At 45.3% G+C, this 16,371-nt stretch overlaps 1 protein-coding gene across 1 annotated transcript in view; it reads left to right on the top strand.

Annotated features, from left to right (window-relative positions):
• Positions 1–16,371, top strand: part of CNTNAP2 (contactin associated protein 2) — a 2,205,784-nt gene that overhangs the window by 2,154,911 nt on the left and 34,502 nt on the right. The window contains exon 23 of the mRNA XM_043872451.1: positions 13,291–13,530. Coding sequence (XP_043728386.1) covers positions 13,291–13,530 — 240 coding nt within the window. The remainder of the gene's footprint in view (positions 1–13,290; positions 13,531–16,371) is intronic.

A 16,371-nucleotide genomic window follows, 5' to 3' on the forward strand; every position in this document is an offset into this window, starting at 1 on the left:
TACTCGGATACCCATAGGCCTACCTGGCCATGTCCTGACTCCAGCATCCAGCTCTGGACCCCCAAGGGGACCCCGAGGCATCCTGGGCAGTTACAGTTGTAGAGTTTAGATTTGAGTGCTGATCCGGTCCAGTTTGGGGTTCAGCCTCATCTTCTAGATGGCATTTCATACATCAGGGCCCCCAGGTGTGAGTTCTTTCTTACGTTACTTATGCAATATGGTGGGCAAATTGAGGGGACCCACCCCAGGGCTCTTTCTGGCAGCAGGGCTCCCCTCTCTTTCTCTGTGTTCCTAACAGTCTCCTCACCCTGGGAACTCCCCCACCCTCCACCCCTGCCCCGGTGTCTGCTTCCTAACACTTTCACATTTACACTGTCCTTGAAGGATTTTCTTCTCTTGGGTAAGATGGCTGTAGTGGCCTCCTGGGGTAGGAATTAGAATACTAAGTGAGAACGACGGAAGGAAACCAGTTTTTATTTTACTGAATCATTCAATTTGACACTATTGGGAGATATAATGCATTCGTTTTTTCAAATTTTCCCGATGCTTTTCCTAGCCTGTACTTCTTTTTTTTTAATTTTTTATGTATTTATTTGACTTGACCAGGTCTTAGTTGTGGCACAAGAGATCTAGTTCCCTGACCAGGGATGGAACCCAGGCCCCTGCATTTGGGAGCGTGGAGTCTTAGCCACTGGACCACCAGGGGAGTCCCTAGCCTGCACTTCTTTACGCGGCTCTCAGTGTATATGAGGTCAGCACCCTTCTCTCCTCTTCCGGTTGCCCCAAATCCCCCTACTCCCCAAGCTGAGTTGGCTTCAGCTGGCCGTGGGCTGGTTGTGGCTAGAATGCTCTTCAATGTTTGGGAGAAGAACTAAGAAAAGAAACTTAGGAGCTGACACCTGCTTTCCTTATAGTGTTGGCTACAGTTCAGTAGGGCTTTCCAAAGCTTAAACACAAGGAAAAGTTTTAGCCGAAGCAGGGCATACACTGTTGTCATTTTGCACACAGGATTCTATTTCTGCTGCTTACACATTACGATGCAAAAGCAAACACAGAGGCCTTCCTGGTGGAACAGTGCTTAAGAATCTGCCTTACCATGCAGGGGACGCTGGTTCAATCTGTGGTCGGGGAGGATTCCACATGCCTCGGAGTAACCAAGCCCATTCAGCCACAACTAGAGCCCACCCTAGAGCCTGTGCTCCACAGTTAGAAGCTGGTGCACAGACACTAGAGAGTGGCCCCCACTCAGCCACAAGGAGAAAGCCCTCGTGCAGCTGTGAAGACTCAGCCAAAAATAAATAAAATACTTTAAAAAAAAATTTTTTTTTAAGCAAACGTGGAATAAAACCCAATGGGTAAGAAGAAAGTCTTTCATTTCCAGCTGGTGGGACTTTCAGACCATACAAGTGTGTTCTGTTCTCCAATAGCAGGTAGCTGGACATGTAGCCTGTATTTACTGAGATTTTGAGAGGTAAAACCAGCCTGCATCTCTAATGAACTAGAGCACCGCACGCAGCTCTGTGGTTTGACTGACGGTTACGTCCACTTTTCTGAAAGGTCTTAAATGTGCCTTAATTTTTTTAAACACCATCCTTGTGGAGAAGGGGGACAAAAAGAAGCAAACGTAGAAAAATATGGGAAACCTATTGAAAATGTGTCCATTTCCCCAGTACCCCTCGACTCCCCCTTTCAGCAGAGCTTTCAGCAGAGCTTGTTCTTCTTTGCCTGGAAAAATCCTGCATGTCAGTAGGGCACCCGAGGCTGCAGAAAGGGAGGGGGCACCCGGCTTTCTGTCTCACATCTGACAACCTAAACCATTCAGGAAAAAGTGGAAAACCGTATTTCACTGTGTGACCTCTGTGTGAAGCCAAATGTCTGTTGTTTTGGAAACAGCTAAGGGATTTTAAATGATAAACTGAGGCATGTTAAAAATTTTAAGAGTGTTTTGAGCAAAAATTGATTTGAACCAGCAGCATTTCAATCTAGCAGATAAAAAGCAGTAAGAGAAAGTCTGTTTATAGGTAGAAAGGACTGGTAACACTGAGATTATACTGGCAAAAAGACAGGTTGGTTATTTCAAAGTTACTTTCCTTTAGAGAATGTGATGGGTCAAACAGATTACCTAACCAGCACTGATAAGGTGATTCCTGATGGACTGGTTTAAGATTCCACTGCTGACAGAGCCGATACTGTGATGAAGTTTAAGTCTCAGTTTGGTGACCTGGAGCTTCGCATAATTGACTCCATGTTGCGTCTTTTGTTTTTAGCAAGGATCATATCATTCCCTTCATATTGAAATCGCAGCTGTATTATATATTTTAAATTTATTTATTCTTCATTGGAGGCTAATTGCTTTGCAATATTGTGTTGGTTTCTGCCATAACAAGTGTATTATATTAACTAGCAATCATAGTAAGTTTTCAGTTTTCAAGCTAGATTTTAGGAATGAGGATGACAGTTTTAACCTATGTTTATATATTTATATGGAGAAGGCAATGGCACCCCACTCCAGTACTCTTGCCTGGAAAATCCCATGGACGGAGGAGCCTGGTAGGCTGCAGTCCATGGGGTCGCGAAGAGTCGGACATGACCGAGTGACTTCACTTTCACTTTTCTGCATTGGAGAAGGAAATGGCAACCCACTCCAGTGTTCTTGCCTGGAGAATCCAAGAGATGGGGTCACACAGAGTCGGACACGACTGAAGTGACTTAGCAGTAGCAGTAGCATATATTTATATATACACATACATACCCATATATATCTATATATCTACATATAAATATCTACATCTATATATACATATCTATATCTATATATACACACACACATATATATGCACATACATCTACATATCTTTACATCTATATTCTTTATATATATAGACATAGATATGTATTTCTCTATATAGAGATTTGTCCCCCAAAGCTGAGGGACTGTAATCAGTTTATACAAATACAAATGTAATATTCTGTCTTTGCAAAAGAGCTACCATTTTCACATTAAGACATTTCTTGTTACTGATGTTTCTGAAGAAAAATACAACTTCGTTTTCTCAGTCCTTGGGAAAGGATTTACAAACTTAAACATAGCACAGACCTTGTAGCAGGAATAGAAGATTCTGCTTCTGCCTGCAGGTTGCCGTTTATAATTGAGTTAGCATATGTCACAGGTCAAGAGCTGTTTAAATTACACCTGCATATCTTAGTCCTGCCTTCCTTCATAAAAGAGAAAAGCATATAATAGATACAACGAAATCTCATTAGTGTCTTTCTTTCAGGGATTAATAAAATGTCAGGGTGCATAATTTATACATCAATTATGTATATGGATTTAATTCTAGTTGTTCATCTTCTGAAAGGCAGCTGGTCAGCAAGACGTCGCTGATAAAAACACGTTGCCTGTAAGGGCAGGAGCTGAGGCTGGACCTGGATTCCAGCATTTCAGGGCCCTGCCTAGTGTTTATGACTTAATCATGTTGGAATTGAGGAATGAGGTTTATTTGGTTTGGTTTTGCTTTTTTAGATGAATGCTCTTGACTTTTTGGTTGGGGTTTGGGGGGCGGATCTTTTTGTTTCGGTTATTTCCCATTTGTTTATTCTAGGAATAGTAAATTCTGAAACCCATTCCGGCTCCCGTTATTACAGCTATGGCCAAATGGGAAGCTTGCAGCCACCCTCATACCCACACCAGCTCCACTCTCAGGTGAAACCCAGGTGCTCAGCACTCGCCCGAGGGTCCCCTCCCCACCTAGGGTGGCTGCCAGCCCCGCAGGACCTGCTCGTGTTTCCAAGTCTTCACCAGATGAGTGCTCACCAACCTCATCCCAGCCTGATTTCCCAAGGATTGTTTACATCTTCAGCCTGGCAGCCATTTCAAGCCCACTTCCTACTCATTTCATTAGGCCCCATATAACCATGCTCTAGAGGGTTTATGTAACAGTGGATATTCACCTTTAGCCAAAGAGTCGGTTTAAGAGCCACACGATAGTATTTTCAGAGACCAGTGCATTCTTAGTGAGATGGACAGATTTCCAAGTAATAGTACTTCTGGAAATAAATGTATAGTGATCTGCTGGATCTAAATTCACTACTTCCCCTTCCTCTTTCAAGGCCACATTCCACAGCTCTTTACCCTTGAGGCTGATGAACTCTGCCCCCCAGTGAACCTTGCTGTGCCTGAATTTCCAGAGTGCTCGGCCCTTCCGGCACAAGCAAACTGCATGACGGACATTTAAGGTAGAGTTTCGGTGTGGCCAGCAAGCAGTCCCCGGCTGATTGCTTCAGGCCAGGTGTAGACTGTCCGTGGGACACAGGGACTGAATGAGCGACGTTAGCTCTCACGGAAACTGTAAATCCAGTGGAGGCACAAATTCAGGTTTCTGGCCCGTAAGGGTAGGGAAGGAGCACGCCTGGGCCAAGTGGTTAGAGCCAGGAGCAGGATCTGAGGGGGAGCCATTTGGAGCCCTCCTTTTGAAGGGCGGGGGGACCACGGTGTTCTAAGTGATGGAGAATCACAGCTATCAGGGAGGAAGGTGGAATTCCATCTGAAGGGAACAGAGGCCACTAACACCGAGAATCAAGGGGTCGAGGACCAATGGTATAATTTTCGCCATTTCCGGTTACATATTTTCCATTTCTGTTTACCTACATTACTGTTATTTACTTAGTACTTTTCTTTAAATGGACTTAACCACTTTTTACTTAGTCAAAGTCACTCAGTCTGACTCTTTGTGACCCCATGGACTATATATTCCATGGAATTCTCCAGGCCAGGATACTGGAGTGGGTAGCCTTTCCCTTTTCCAGGGGATCTTCCCAATCCAGGGATCGAACCCACGTCTCCCACATTGCAGGTGGATTCTTTACCAGCTGAGCCACAAGGGAAGTCCAAGAATACTGGAGTGGGTAGCCTATCCCTTCTCCAGCAGATCTTCCCAACCCAGGAATCGAACCTGGGTCTCCTGAATTGCAGGCGGATTCTTTAACCAACCGAGCTATCTGGGAAGCTTAAATCTGTGCTAAAAGGACTTCCAAGGTGGCGCTAGTGTTAAAGAGCCCACCTGCCAATGCAGGAGATGTAAGAGGCAAGGGTTCGATCCCGGGTCGGGAAGATTGCCTGGCGGGGGGCATGGCAACCCACCCAGTTTTCTTACCTGGAGAATCCCATGGACAGAGGAGCATGGTGGGCTATGGTCCATAGGGTTGCAAAGAGTCAGACACGAAAGAAGCAACTTGGCATGCATGCTAAAAGGAAAATGTTTATAATTTCCTTTGGAAATTTTGTAATGTGCCCATGAAATGAAATACCCATAGTGCTTGCTATAATGACAAGGCGGTAATAAAAATGTATTCTATGAAAATTATGTGAAGTTCTACACTTTTGTCTCCAGAAGTGTCCAGATCCATTCTTTCTTTGTTAAAAAGGGAACATAGCAGGTATGGGTGGCGGAAAACACAGCCCAGTCCCAACCAGAGCGGACCTAAGACCCTATCTTTGAAGGATGGAAAGAAAATTGAGAGGAATTAACTTTGTCACCCCGAGATTGGATGTTATTTAACATCCAGTCCGTGAGTAACCTTAAACCACCTCCAGTGCCATCAGTGGGACGTATTCCTCCCGAGAGTTGAGGGTCGGACTAGAAGAGGGATGATGCTTTGGGCCGATGGTAACTGCAGTCTCTGCATAGTAAAGGGGCGCTCTGCCATCTGGTTCTGATCCCCCAAATTCTAAAAGGCTGACCCCTCAGCCCCTGGCACAGTGAGGGGCACACAGCAAAGCCTTAGCAAAAACCTACATCAGGTCTCATCAGCCTTCTAAGAGCTCTTGGCTCTGTTTCATAAAAAGTAAGACATTAAGTTAATGGTGATATTTCATATTTCATAACATCACATCCTTCCAAGAAAGGGATATTGATAGAAAATTCTAAAAAGTGTAAAGCCCAACAAAAATCAGCCAGTGAATAGATCCCATGTGATACTCAAAAAGACTATGCAGATGCATTTTGAATCGTCTTGAAGGAAAATGAGAAATGTCTTTGTGAGTCGGATCAGAATGCGTGTCCCGTCGCTAAGGAGGCTCCTGGGCGTCCTCCAGGTCCTCGAACAGTCGGGTCCTCGACCGGGCTGGCTTCCTTCTCCCGGCATTTCTCGCTCCTCAAGTGCCGTTTCCTCTTCTCATTTCTCAAACACCCCTGCCTGTCACTCGTATTCAGCAACTGAGTAAGAAAGAGCCTGGAAGGCATGCTAATGCCTTGCGGTGTAATTGCTGCACCCTCCTTAAAATATTGTCAAGAGCATTTCATTTTAAGATTTCACCCGGAATTGCATCAGTATTTTAAATGGGCTATTTTCTATAACCCATATCACTATGAATATAAGACATTAAAGTACTAACAACAGCTTGAGAACTTAATTTCAGAAGTGACTGTGCTGCATTTCTGCAATTTGCATGCTTTGAGCAGGTTTTCCCCCAGATTAGCCCTCAGCCAAGACATCGCCACACAGAAGGTAGCTTCTTACAGTAAATCATATTTTAATATTTGATTTCAGTAGAACACCAGTGCAATCAATTTCACAGATTAACGTGATTTACTTTTAATGAGCTCAAAGGCACTAAAGTGATAGTGTTACTGTCATTTCTTAGATATTCTTAAATAGTATAGATTTTTATCCCAGACAAGTGTTTACTGAACTTGCTGGTGCTTTAACCGATGCTGGAAAGACTCTGACATCAGTTCACAGCATTTTGAAAAGTCTTTATTATTGGCCCACTCACTAATGAACAGTGAATGGTCTTAAAGGGGTCTCTAATAGCCATTTAAATTTAAAAAAAAAAACAACGAAACCTCACTGTGCCATTCTTATGAAGAGTCCCTCAATAGAAATGCCCGAAATCCAAATGAATATAAAACTCCATAATATAGTCTCTTTTTCAGGGAGAAATTGAGAATATGAAACATCTGACTTCTCTGCTTTTTTGTATGAAACATAAATGCTCATTCATTGACAAAACCTTAATTTCTCCAAGCCTTAGTTTTCCCATCTGTGTTGTTGTTCACTTGCTCAGTTGTGTCCGACTGTTTGTGACGCCATGGACTGCAGCCCACCAGGCTTCCCTGTCCATCACCCACTGCCGGAGCTTGCTCAAGCTCACGTCCATTGAATCAGTGATGCCATCCAACCATTTCATCCTCTGCCGCCCTCTTATCCTCCTGCCTTCAATCTTTCCCAGCATCAGGGTCTTCACATCAGTTCTTCTCATCAGGTGGCCAAAGTATTGGAGTTTCAGCTTCAGCATCAGTCCTTCCAATGCGTATCTAGGATTGATTTCTTTTAGGGCTGATTTCCTTTAGGATTGACTGGCTTGATAAGGAACTCTCAAGAGTCTTCTTTAGCACCACAGTTCAAAAGCATCCCATCTGTGAAGTGGGGATAATCCTGTTTGGCTCACAGGGCTGTTAGAAAACAGTGGAATACTGCATAAAAAGTACTAAACAGGGACTTCCCTTGTGGTCCAGTGGTTAAGACTCCGTGCTCCTAAGGCAGTAGGCCTTGGGTTCGATCCGTGGTCAGGGAACTAGATCCCACAGGCCACAACCAGAGATCCCTCATGCCGCAACTAAGACCTGTTGTAGCCAAACAAATAAATAATTTTGTAAAGTACTGAACACAGTACCTCAAAAGTACTTTTCTAAAGTACTCAACACAGTACTCAACCCAGTACCAAACAATTTTGGTTTATAGTGGAAGCTCTTAATGTCATTATCACATGGTCCAGAGTTGGAACCATCTGGCCCTGAAGAGACAAGAGTGTCCATTGCATTCGTGGCCCCCAGGGGGAACGGGTCTCAGCCAAGGGTCTTTAGAAGCACATCCAGACACTGTCCTGGCTTGAAAGTATTGGTTCTGCTTTCCTGGGCATCAGAGCCCTTGTCTTTGTGACCCAGCTGCCTTTTAGGAAAAGAACAACAGTTGAAACCCTGGGGATTTTCCCCAAAAGAAAGAAAGCACAGACGGGGAAAAGCTGAAGCAGAGCCTGGCCCCTAGAGCCCCTGCCTCCCTCTGCTCCCCTGGTTCCTGGTCATCGTCAGAACCCCTGCCTTGGGATCCCCTCTGGCCATCTGCCTTGTGTCACTTACCCCTCCTGAGGTCAGAAGGAAACAGGGGAGCGCAGCTCTTTAAGAAGTGGGGGCCCCGCAGTGAATTGGGAACCATCAGGTATATACAGCTGTGAGACTACTCATTTTCTGGGGTGTGATCAGAAGCTTGCCCTTTCTAAAAATATTCATTTATTTATTTGACTGCACGGCTCTTATAATTTTGGCATATGGGTATCTTCCCTGACCAGGGGTCAATCCCAGGCTCCCTGCCTTGGGAGGGAGGAATCTTAGGCACTGGACCACCAGGGAAGTCCCAAGTCTGTCCATCTTAAAGTTTAGGAAACTGTCAAGGACCATATGAAAGGTAGCCAGGATCAGAAGTTTCTTACCCACCTCGCTAGCAGAGGAAACAAATCCAAAACGGAGTCTCTATAGATTCTTCAGTGGCTGGGCAAAGACAAGAGGATGCTGGTGAAGAGTGGGGCACTTTATCCACAGCGTAGCTCTGCCTTGGCCCTACTGCAAAGAGAAGAACCCCTGTTTTTTGCCCAGGGTGTTGGCAGACCTACTCAGAGCAATGTTTGTGCTCCTCTAGAATTATCTTTCTAATCTAATACCTAATGTAGTTCCCACCACAATCCCCTGCAGCTAAAATATCGTTGAGTTTCTTACTGAAATACAAACATCTTAACGCAATGTTCAAGGTCTTTCCCAATCTGACCTTGAGTTCTGACCTCATTTAAGGCCTATAGGTCCCAGAACCAAAACCTCACAGCAGACTCAACCTGCAGTTCTCTTTCCTTTCATTACCAAAACCTAGTTCTACAAAAGATAACAAGCATTGGTGAGGATCAGGAGAAGTTGGTGGGAAAGGAGAATTGTTTAGTCACTATGAAAAATAGTGCAGAGGTTTCTCAAAACATTAAACATAGAACTACCACGGGATCCAGCAATTCTGCTTTTGGGTATGTTCAAAGAATTGAAATCAAGACCTTGAACAGATATCTGCACTCCCATGTTCCTAGCAGCACTGTTCACAATAGCCAAGGCCTGGGAACAACCTAAATATCCATTGACAGAGGACCAGATAAAGAAAATAAAATATACGCATATGGTGAAGTATCATTCAGCCTTAAAAAAGAAGGAAATCCTGCCATTTGCTACCACATGGATGAACTTAGAGGACATTATGCTACGTGAAATAAACTCGACACAGAAGAATAAATCCTGCTTGATCCCACTTACATAAGGCACCTGAAATAATCAAAGTCATAGATGCCAAGAGTGAAATCATGGTTTCCAGGGGCTGGGGTGAGGGGTTGGATCAGGCGATGTTGGTCAAAGGTGCATACTTTCACTTATGTAAGAAGAAGTCCCAGAGTGCCTATAAGTTTAATAAGACTGTATTGTATACATAAACATTTGTTAAGAGGGTAAATTTTATGTTAAGTGTTCTTATCACCAAAAACAAAACCCAAAAAAACCCTAGTTGCAGTGTTACTCCTCCTGAAGTGCTTTCCAGAACCCCATGCAAACCTGCCTCCCTGGTTTACCAGGTATGTGCTCCGTCGCTCAGACGTGTCCAACTCTCTGTAACCCCATGGACCGCAGCCCACTGGGCTCCTCTGTCCATGGGATCTCCCAGGCAAGATACTGGAGTGGTTACCATATCCTCCTCCAGGGGACAGACTTCAATCATTTTACCAAGCATAAGGTTTGCTCAGAACATTGTAGAGGTTGAAGCCCTGGGGTCTGCCTGGCCTCAGCAGGGGGTGGATCTTAAGCCTCATTGCCTCACACATTACACAGAGACCAGCAATGCTCCCACCTTCAGGGGTATTTCTAGGAATTAAATGTCTAATTTGCATGGGACGTTGAGCACATTTTAAGGGTTCAACAAATAACTGACTTCTTACTGGACAGCTTGTGTTCACAAGTCGAGTTAGTGGGTTGTATCCTTCTTCCCCAGCGAGGTTGTGGGCTGCCCAGGGTGCGTGCATGCATGCGTGCATGCTAAGTTGCTCTGTCGTGTCCGACTCTTGCGACCTCATGGACTGTAGCCCACCAGGCTCCTCTGTCCACGGAATTCTCGGGGCAGGAATACTGGAGTGGGTTGCCATGCCCTCCTCCACTTCTCTGGTGGTGCTAGTGGTAAAGAGCCCATCTGCCAATACAAGAGATGTAAGAGACACAGGTTCTGTCCCTGGGTGGGGAAGATCCCCTGGAGGAAGGCTGCTGAGGGTGAATCCTGTATTTGTCTACCTTCCTGCTTCTGCGTCATGTGGCCAGTACCTGTGATGAAGTGAGTTGAATGGAACTGACCTGAAGTCGCACAAGATGGCAGTAGCCACCAGTCCCAGAATCTTCCTTCTGGAACCCTACTCCAAAGCTGGACAGGCCAAAGTGACCCTCCTTTAATTGGCAGGAAGCAGCTGGTGGAGCTGAGGTCATTCCCAGCTTCCTGCCACCAGTGGCTATTTATTGTGGTGCCACCACCACGGATGAAGCCAGAGAGAGAGCAGGGAGCTGAGCTCCTCCTCCCCACCCTGGGATCAGAGTCCTCGCGGGTCTTCTTGGTGTGAGGATGGTCCAGGGGAAGGCAGATGGCTGAAGGGAGGGTGTGAGTGTTCCTCACTCAGTCGTGTCTGACTCTTTGCGACCCTGTGGACTGTAGCCCACCAGCCCCTCTGCCAATGGGATTCTCCAGGCAAAAATACTGGAGTGGGTTGCCATGCCCTTCTCCAGGGCATCTTCCCAACCCAGGAATCAAACCCAGGTCCCCTGCATCGCAGGCAGATTCTTTACCGTCTGAGCCAATGCAGAGGGAGGGGGCGGAAACGAAATACCAGAACTTCTGACAATAGACTAGGAGCCGAAGAATGGATCGCCGTGTAGCCTGCAAGCCTTGAGGAAAAAGCAAGGGAGGAAGGGGGGAACAAGCCAGCACAGGTGTCGGTGGGACCAGAGCCTCTTCCTGGTCATCAGAGGAACCCTCAGGACATGTCCTGATGGCAGGACTTTCGTACACAGGGCGGGTGCACCCTGCCTCTCCATCTTAAATGGAATGTGCTTTAGCTCTGAGTCACAGACTGAAATTTGCAGCAGGAGGAAAATATGGAGAATCATTAATTAAAATTTCTTTATGTGCTTGTCTAAGTGAGACCCAATTAGCATCCCCAGGATTGCTGTCTTCATCATCGTCGCCCCAGTTGTCATCTCTTCTACTAATCAAAATTTACATGGGACTAGTGCAAGTCAGTCAATACACTGATTTTTTAATGTGACGAATAATCAATACATTCATTTCTTGTGCCCTCAAGGTCTGAACGCTCCCTTCGCCACTGATTTATTCTTTAATTAATGGGGGAGTAAATTGTTATACAAGACTATTTCACCTGTATTCATTCCCCCATTAGAGACATCACCTGCTCTGAATCCAGCTTTTTAAAGAAGTATCTAGCTCCTGTTTTCCAAAGTCTTTATTTTCCACAGTTCAAGGGGAAGGGTGACTAGCTCACATCCTCGTCCTTGTATTTAAAAGGTCATCATCATGTTAGCATAGTCTCCCACCCGGAATACAAGCTCTGTGCTCTTCTCTGGAGAGCTGGTTGCGCACCACCTGGGTTCGCAGCCCTGCGCCATCATTGCCCATAGTTTAGCTGTGGTTCTCAGACCTTAACGATATCAGGTCACCTGGAGGGCATGCTGATGTGCCAAGGGCTGGGCCCCACCCTTCCCAGGTGATGCTAACACCTTCCCAGCTTTTAACACCTTCCCAGGTGATGCTAATGGTGCTGGTCCAGGAACCACACTGATAAGAACCACGGAGTAGGAGGAGTAGGAGGGTCTAGGACTCCAGCGCTCGTTCTGCTCAGTAGGTTCTAGAATCCAGGGCCATGGTCAAGAAGACACTTGCTTTTGCTTAACTGGTATGAAGATGTGTGTGTGTGAGTGCTTAGTCGCTCAGTCATGTCCAACTCTTTGCGACCATGGGCTGTAGCCAGCCAGGCTCCTCTGTCCGTGGAATTCTCCAGGCAAGAATACTGGAGTGGGTTGCTATTCCCTTCTGCAGGGGATCTCTCTGACCCAGGTATCAAACCTGCATCTCCTGCATTGCAGGCAGATTCTTTACCGTCTGAGCCACCAGGGAAGCCCGTGTGATTTCTTTTTATTTATTTATTTATTTATTTATCTGGCTACACCAGGTTTTAGTTGTGGCATGTGGGATCTAGTTCCCTGACCAGGGGTTGAACCGGAGCCCCCTGCATTGGGAGTGCAGAGTCTTAGCCAATGGACCACTAGAGAAGTCCCAGTGTGTGTTTATATTAATTCAAACAGTACTTTGGAAATGCCCCCACCCAGACTCACCGCTCATTTGAATGCTAGTGTAGGAAAAGAAGCTTAACTTAGAGGTTTGGGGGAGGTGATGATTTTTAAATGCATTTGTATGTTTGTGATTGAGTTAGGAAACTTTCCTGACTCTCAAAACGTCCTTCCCACACTAGCTGGGATTCTGGACGCCTCAGAATTCCCAGAGGACTGGATTCTAAAGAAAGAAAATGCCTGATTATAGGCTGTGTGTGTGTGTGTGTGTGTGTTGTCACTTGGTCGTGTCCGACCGACTCTTTGCAACCCCAGGGACTGTAGCTCGCCAAGCTCTGCCCATGGGATTCTCTAGGCAGGAATACTGGAGTGGGTTACCATTCCCTTCTCCAGGATTATAGGCTGTATGAATCATTTTTTCTTTAAAAAAAAAAAAAAAGAATTCAAAAGAAGAAAATAAGAGGTGCAAAAGGAAACTATAATCTACCAGGAGGTCTGGGAAGGCTGTTCAGTATATATGAATCACTGAAGCATCAGAAAAGAGGTGAAAAATCAGAGTCAAGTGAGTGTTGTTAGTTTCAGCAACATCTCAAGTAACTGGAAGGTAATTAGGAATGTATTTTATTTTAGCAAATATAGTCTTACCCTTCTTACAACGTTCTCCAGTGACAGAGAGGGTCCTTTTAAAGTGAAGTCTCCAGCCCTAAAGCCTTATCAAGTCATTAATGTTTCATCCGAAAGAACATAATATCTTAAACTGAAAGCCAAGAGTAAGATTTGGACACACACATTCCAAGACGAGCGTATGCTACAGCTGTGATCTGGTGAGCGTGACATGATTTTTACTTTCTCTTTCTTTCTCTTTTAGAAACAGGAAAGATCGACCAAGAGATCCACAAGTACAACACCCCGGGATTCACCGGGTGCCTCTCCAGAGTCCAGTTCAACCAAATCGCCCCTCTCAAGGCGGCCTTGAGGCAGACCAACGCCTCAGCTCACGTGCACATCCAGGGCGAGCTGGTGGAATCCAACTGTGGGGCCTCCCCGCTCACCCTGTCACCCATGTCGTCCGCCACCGACCCCTGGCACTTGGACCACCTGGATTCAGGTAAAGTCCAAAGCCCTGTCTTGGGTGGGATGCTTTCTTTCTTTAAGCCTCAGTCTTCTCATCTGTAAAATGGGAATTAATAACAGACCATCGCTGGTGACGTAGTTGGGGGATTAAGGAAGTGAAGGAGCGTGTGAACACAGAGTACTTAGCACCTCCAAGGCTCAAAACGTACCACTGTATTCTTGCTCGGGGCCAGAAGTAAATAAGTTGAAGGGAAGGAGTATAACATTATTGACTCTTCTGCATTTAAGGGAAATAATGAGATGCCTAAATGGATATCTTCAACGTGACTGTTGGATGATCTGATCAAATCACTTCCTTGCTTCTGCCTTTGTGATTCAGCTGTCTTGCAGCCCCACCATCCACATTCTAATATTAAAAGGTTACCTAGAACTGTACAGATTCCTCTCCCAACCGTGTATGTATACAAACAACCCTGTAGCCATCCAGGCTTTAGGGGTGCACGTAGGCTAAGAAAGCTCAGTGGATTTTTACCACTTCTGCAGATAATAATACTGGTCATTTGAAAGAATATCACTAAAATGAAGGGATGCAGCGGTCAGCTGCAAAATTAATTGGATGCAAATTCAGTGTCCACGTGGCTCTGAGTGGTGGGGAGCCCATGGGTCCCCCTCCTCACTCTACCAGATGAGTAAGGCTCTCCAAGTCTCAGCTTTTTCACCCCTAAGGTATGAAGTGGGCGAGATCTCAGAGACACCTCCAGACCTACTGATGAGTCTCCAAAGTGATGGCTGACTTTTGCTGATGCCCAAGACAGGAAGGGGCGAGGCAGGGGCGGGAGGCCTGGGGTCTGATACCATCACTGCCTCTGCCCAGCAGTTTTCTTAACCTTGTTCCTCAGTCTCCCCACATCTGAAATCAAGACCTAACTTAGAGAATTCCTTGCAAGATGATGGATTTAAAACACTTGGCAGAGCGAGCCATCGACATGGAGCAAACTGGACAGAAGTTTAGCTGCAAAGCTAAACACTAACAAAGTGGTTGCTTTTATTATATTAGACACAACTTGCTGTGATGTGTGAATGTCCAGTCAAGGCTTTCTGGTCCTCCCCGACCCTAGCTTCTGATTTGTAACAGTTCATCATGGAAACATCGTGTGTTTGATTGCTTATTATACATATTCCACCCCCAAATACAGTTATTTATCAGCTTCCAGGAAGCTCTTGTCATCATGAATTCTTACCAGGATTTGCCTGCTAAGAGTTGTGAAGCTTCAAAAAGAAGCCAGAATTGCCCCGTTGTCAGAATAGACAAACTAAACAGTCCTCTTTGTTCCTCACACATGGGTTCCAATACCATGGACAGGGTGTGTGCCAGGAGTACTTAAAAAGAATTCCCTTCTATGAGAACTGCTAGGATGACACAGCCGCTGGCTTTTCCTCGTGGGCTGGCTTGAACAAAGGAAAGCAGGCCTGGTGCTGCAAGAAGAAAAGTAGTGAAGATATGAGATGGGCCAAGGCCTTGTCGGGGCTGCGGAGGACAGACTTCTCAGATAGAGTCTTCCAAATGCGAGGGTGGGTGGAGACAGGGCCTAGCTTTGAAACAGGCAGGTTCCTAGGCTGTTACAGGTTCTCACTGCTTGAGGCCATCAGTGTGTGTGGTCTCCGTTGTCAGCTGCCAAGAAATCAGTTTCAAAAGCCTCTAGACGCTCCTTTGGTCTAATGGGAGTTCGTATTCGTTCTTGCCTTAATTAGCAAATTATTTGCTTGATGGTCTTTGAGATCCAGTTGTAAAGGCCAAAGTTTGAGTTGTTTGTTTTTCATGTTTATTTATTTGGCGGTACACGGTATCCTTAGCTGTGGTGTGTGGGATCTAGTTCCCTGATCAGGGGATCAAACCCGGGCCCCTGCATTGGGAATGCAGTCTTAGCCACTGGGCCACCAGGGAAGTCCCAAGTTCATTTATTTTTTAAAAAAATCATGCTTTATATGTGACAGTTTCATTCTTCTGATTGATGTAGTAATGTGTATAGGGAACATTTCAATGTTCAAATCAGAGTCTATAACCCAGGTATTATGGTGGCCTGACCTACGTAACATGAGATCCATTTGCAGAAATTTTGTTTGTACTTGGGTAGAAAGTTCTTACTTGGTGTTTACCATTTGCTATATGAATCTCATCAACATAGGTTATTCCGCAATTGGAATTCCAGGTTAATTTCCGTAATGGATAAATGCTTATAAAGAAATATGTGTCTCCATCTCACAAACTTTATTAAGAGAACAGAAAACCACTTATGAAATGTAATACAGAAGGCTTGTTTGGGTACAATTTTTTTGTTTTAGGTGAGTGGGAAAAAGAAAGAATGGGGGTTGGGGGCTGGACGAGGGGCAGAGAAAGAAACAGATATAAGGGAAGAATTACTTAATATCAGACTCCAGAGGCCTATTGTCTAGGAGGCCAAACTTTCCCTCTACTTTTCTTTTCTTCGCAGAGAAAAGGAAGGTGGGGGAAACCTCTGGGAAGAACAAATGGGCTTCTAAAGGAAAAACAGGAGATAAAGTTTGTGATAATGTTTGTTCATGCCAGCTTGAGTGGTCTTTGTCCTTTTCAAGGCCATAAAACCTCCCCTGGAAAGGGTGATTTCAGGTAGCTTTGCTCTTGGCCTCCTTCCTGGGACTTAAAAGCTCCCAGAAAAGGAGATTTATGGTCTCATTCTATTTGTAGTCTGATATGGGAAGTTCCCAAAAGATTTCTTTCTGCATTTGTCAAATCCCAAATATCCTTGGCTTAAAATAATCTTCATACCAACTCTGGAGTTCTTAGTAGGTCCTCACATCAGCAATTGCAGCCTAGTTCTTGTGAACCTAAATTCGT

The sequence above is a fragment of the Cervus elaphus genome, chromosome 18, assembly GCF_910594005.1.
Source record: "Cervus elaphus chromosome 18, mCerEla1.1, whole genome shotgun sequence".
NCBI lineage: Eukaryota > Metazoa > Chordata > Mammalia > Artiodactyla > Cervidae > Cervus > Cervus elaphus.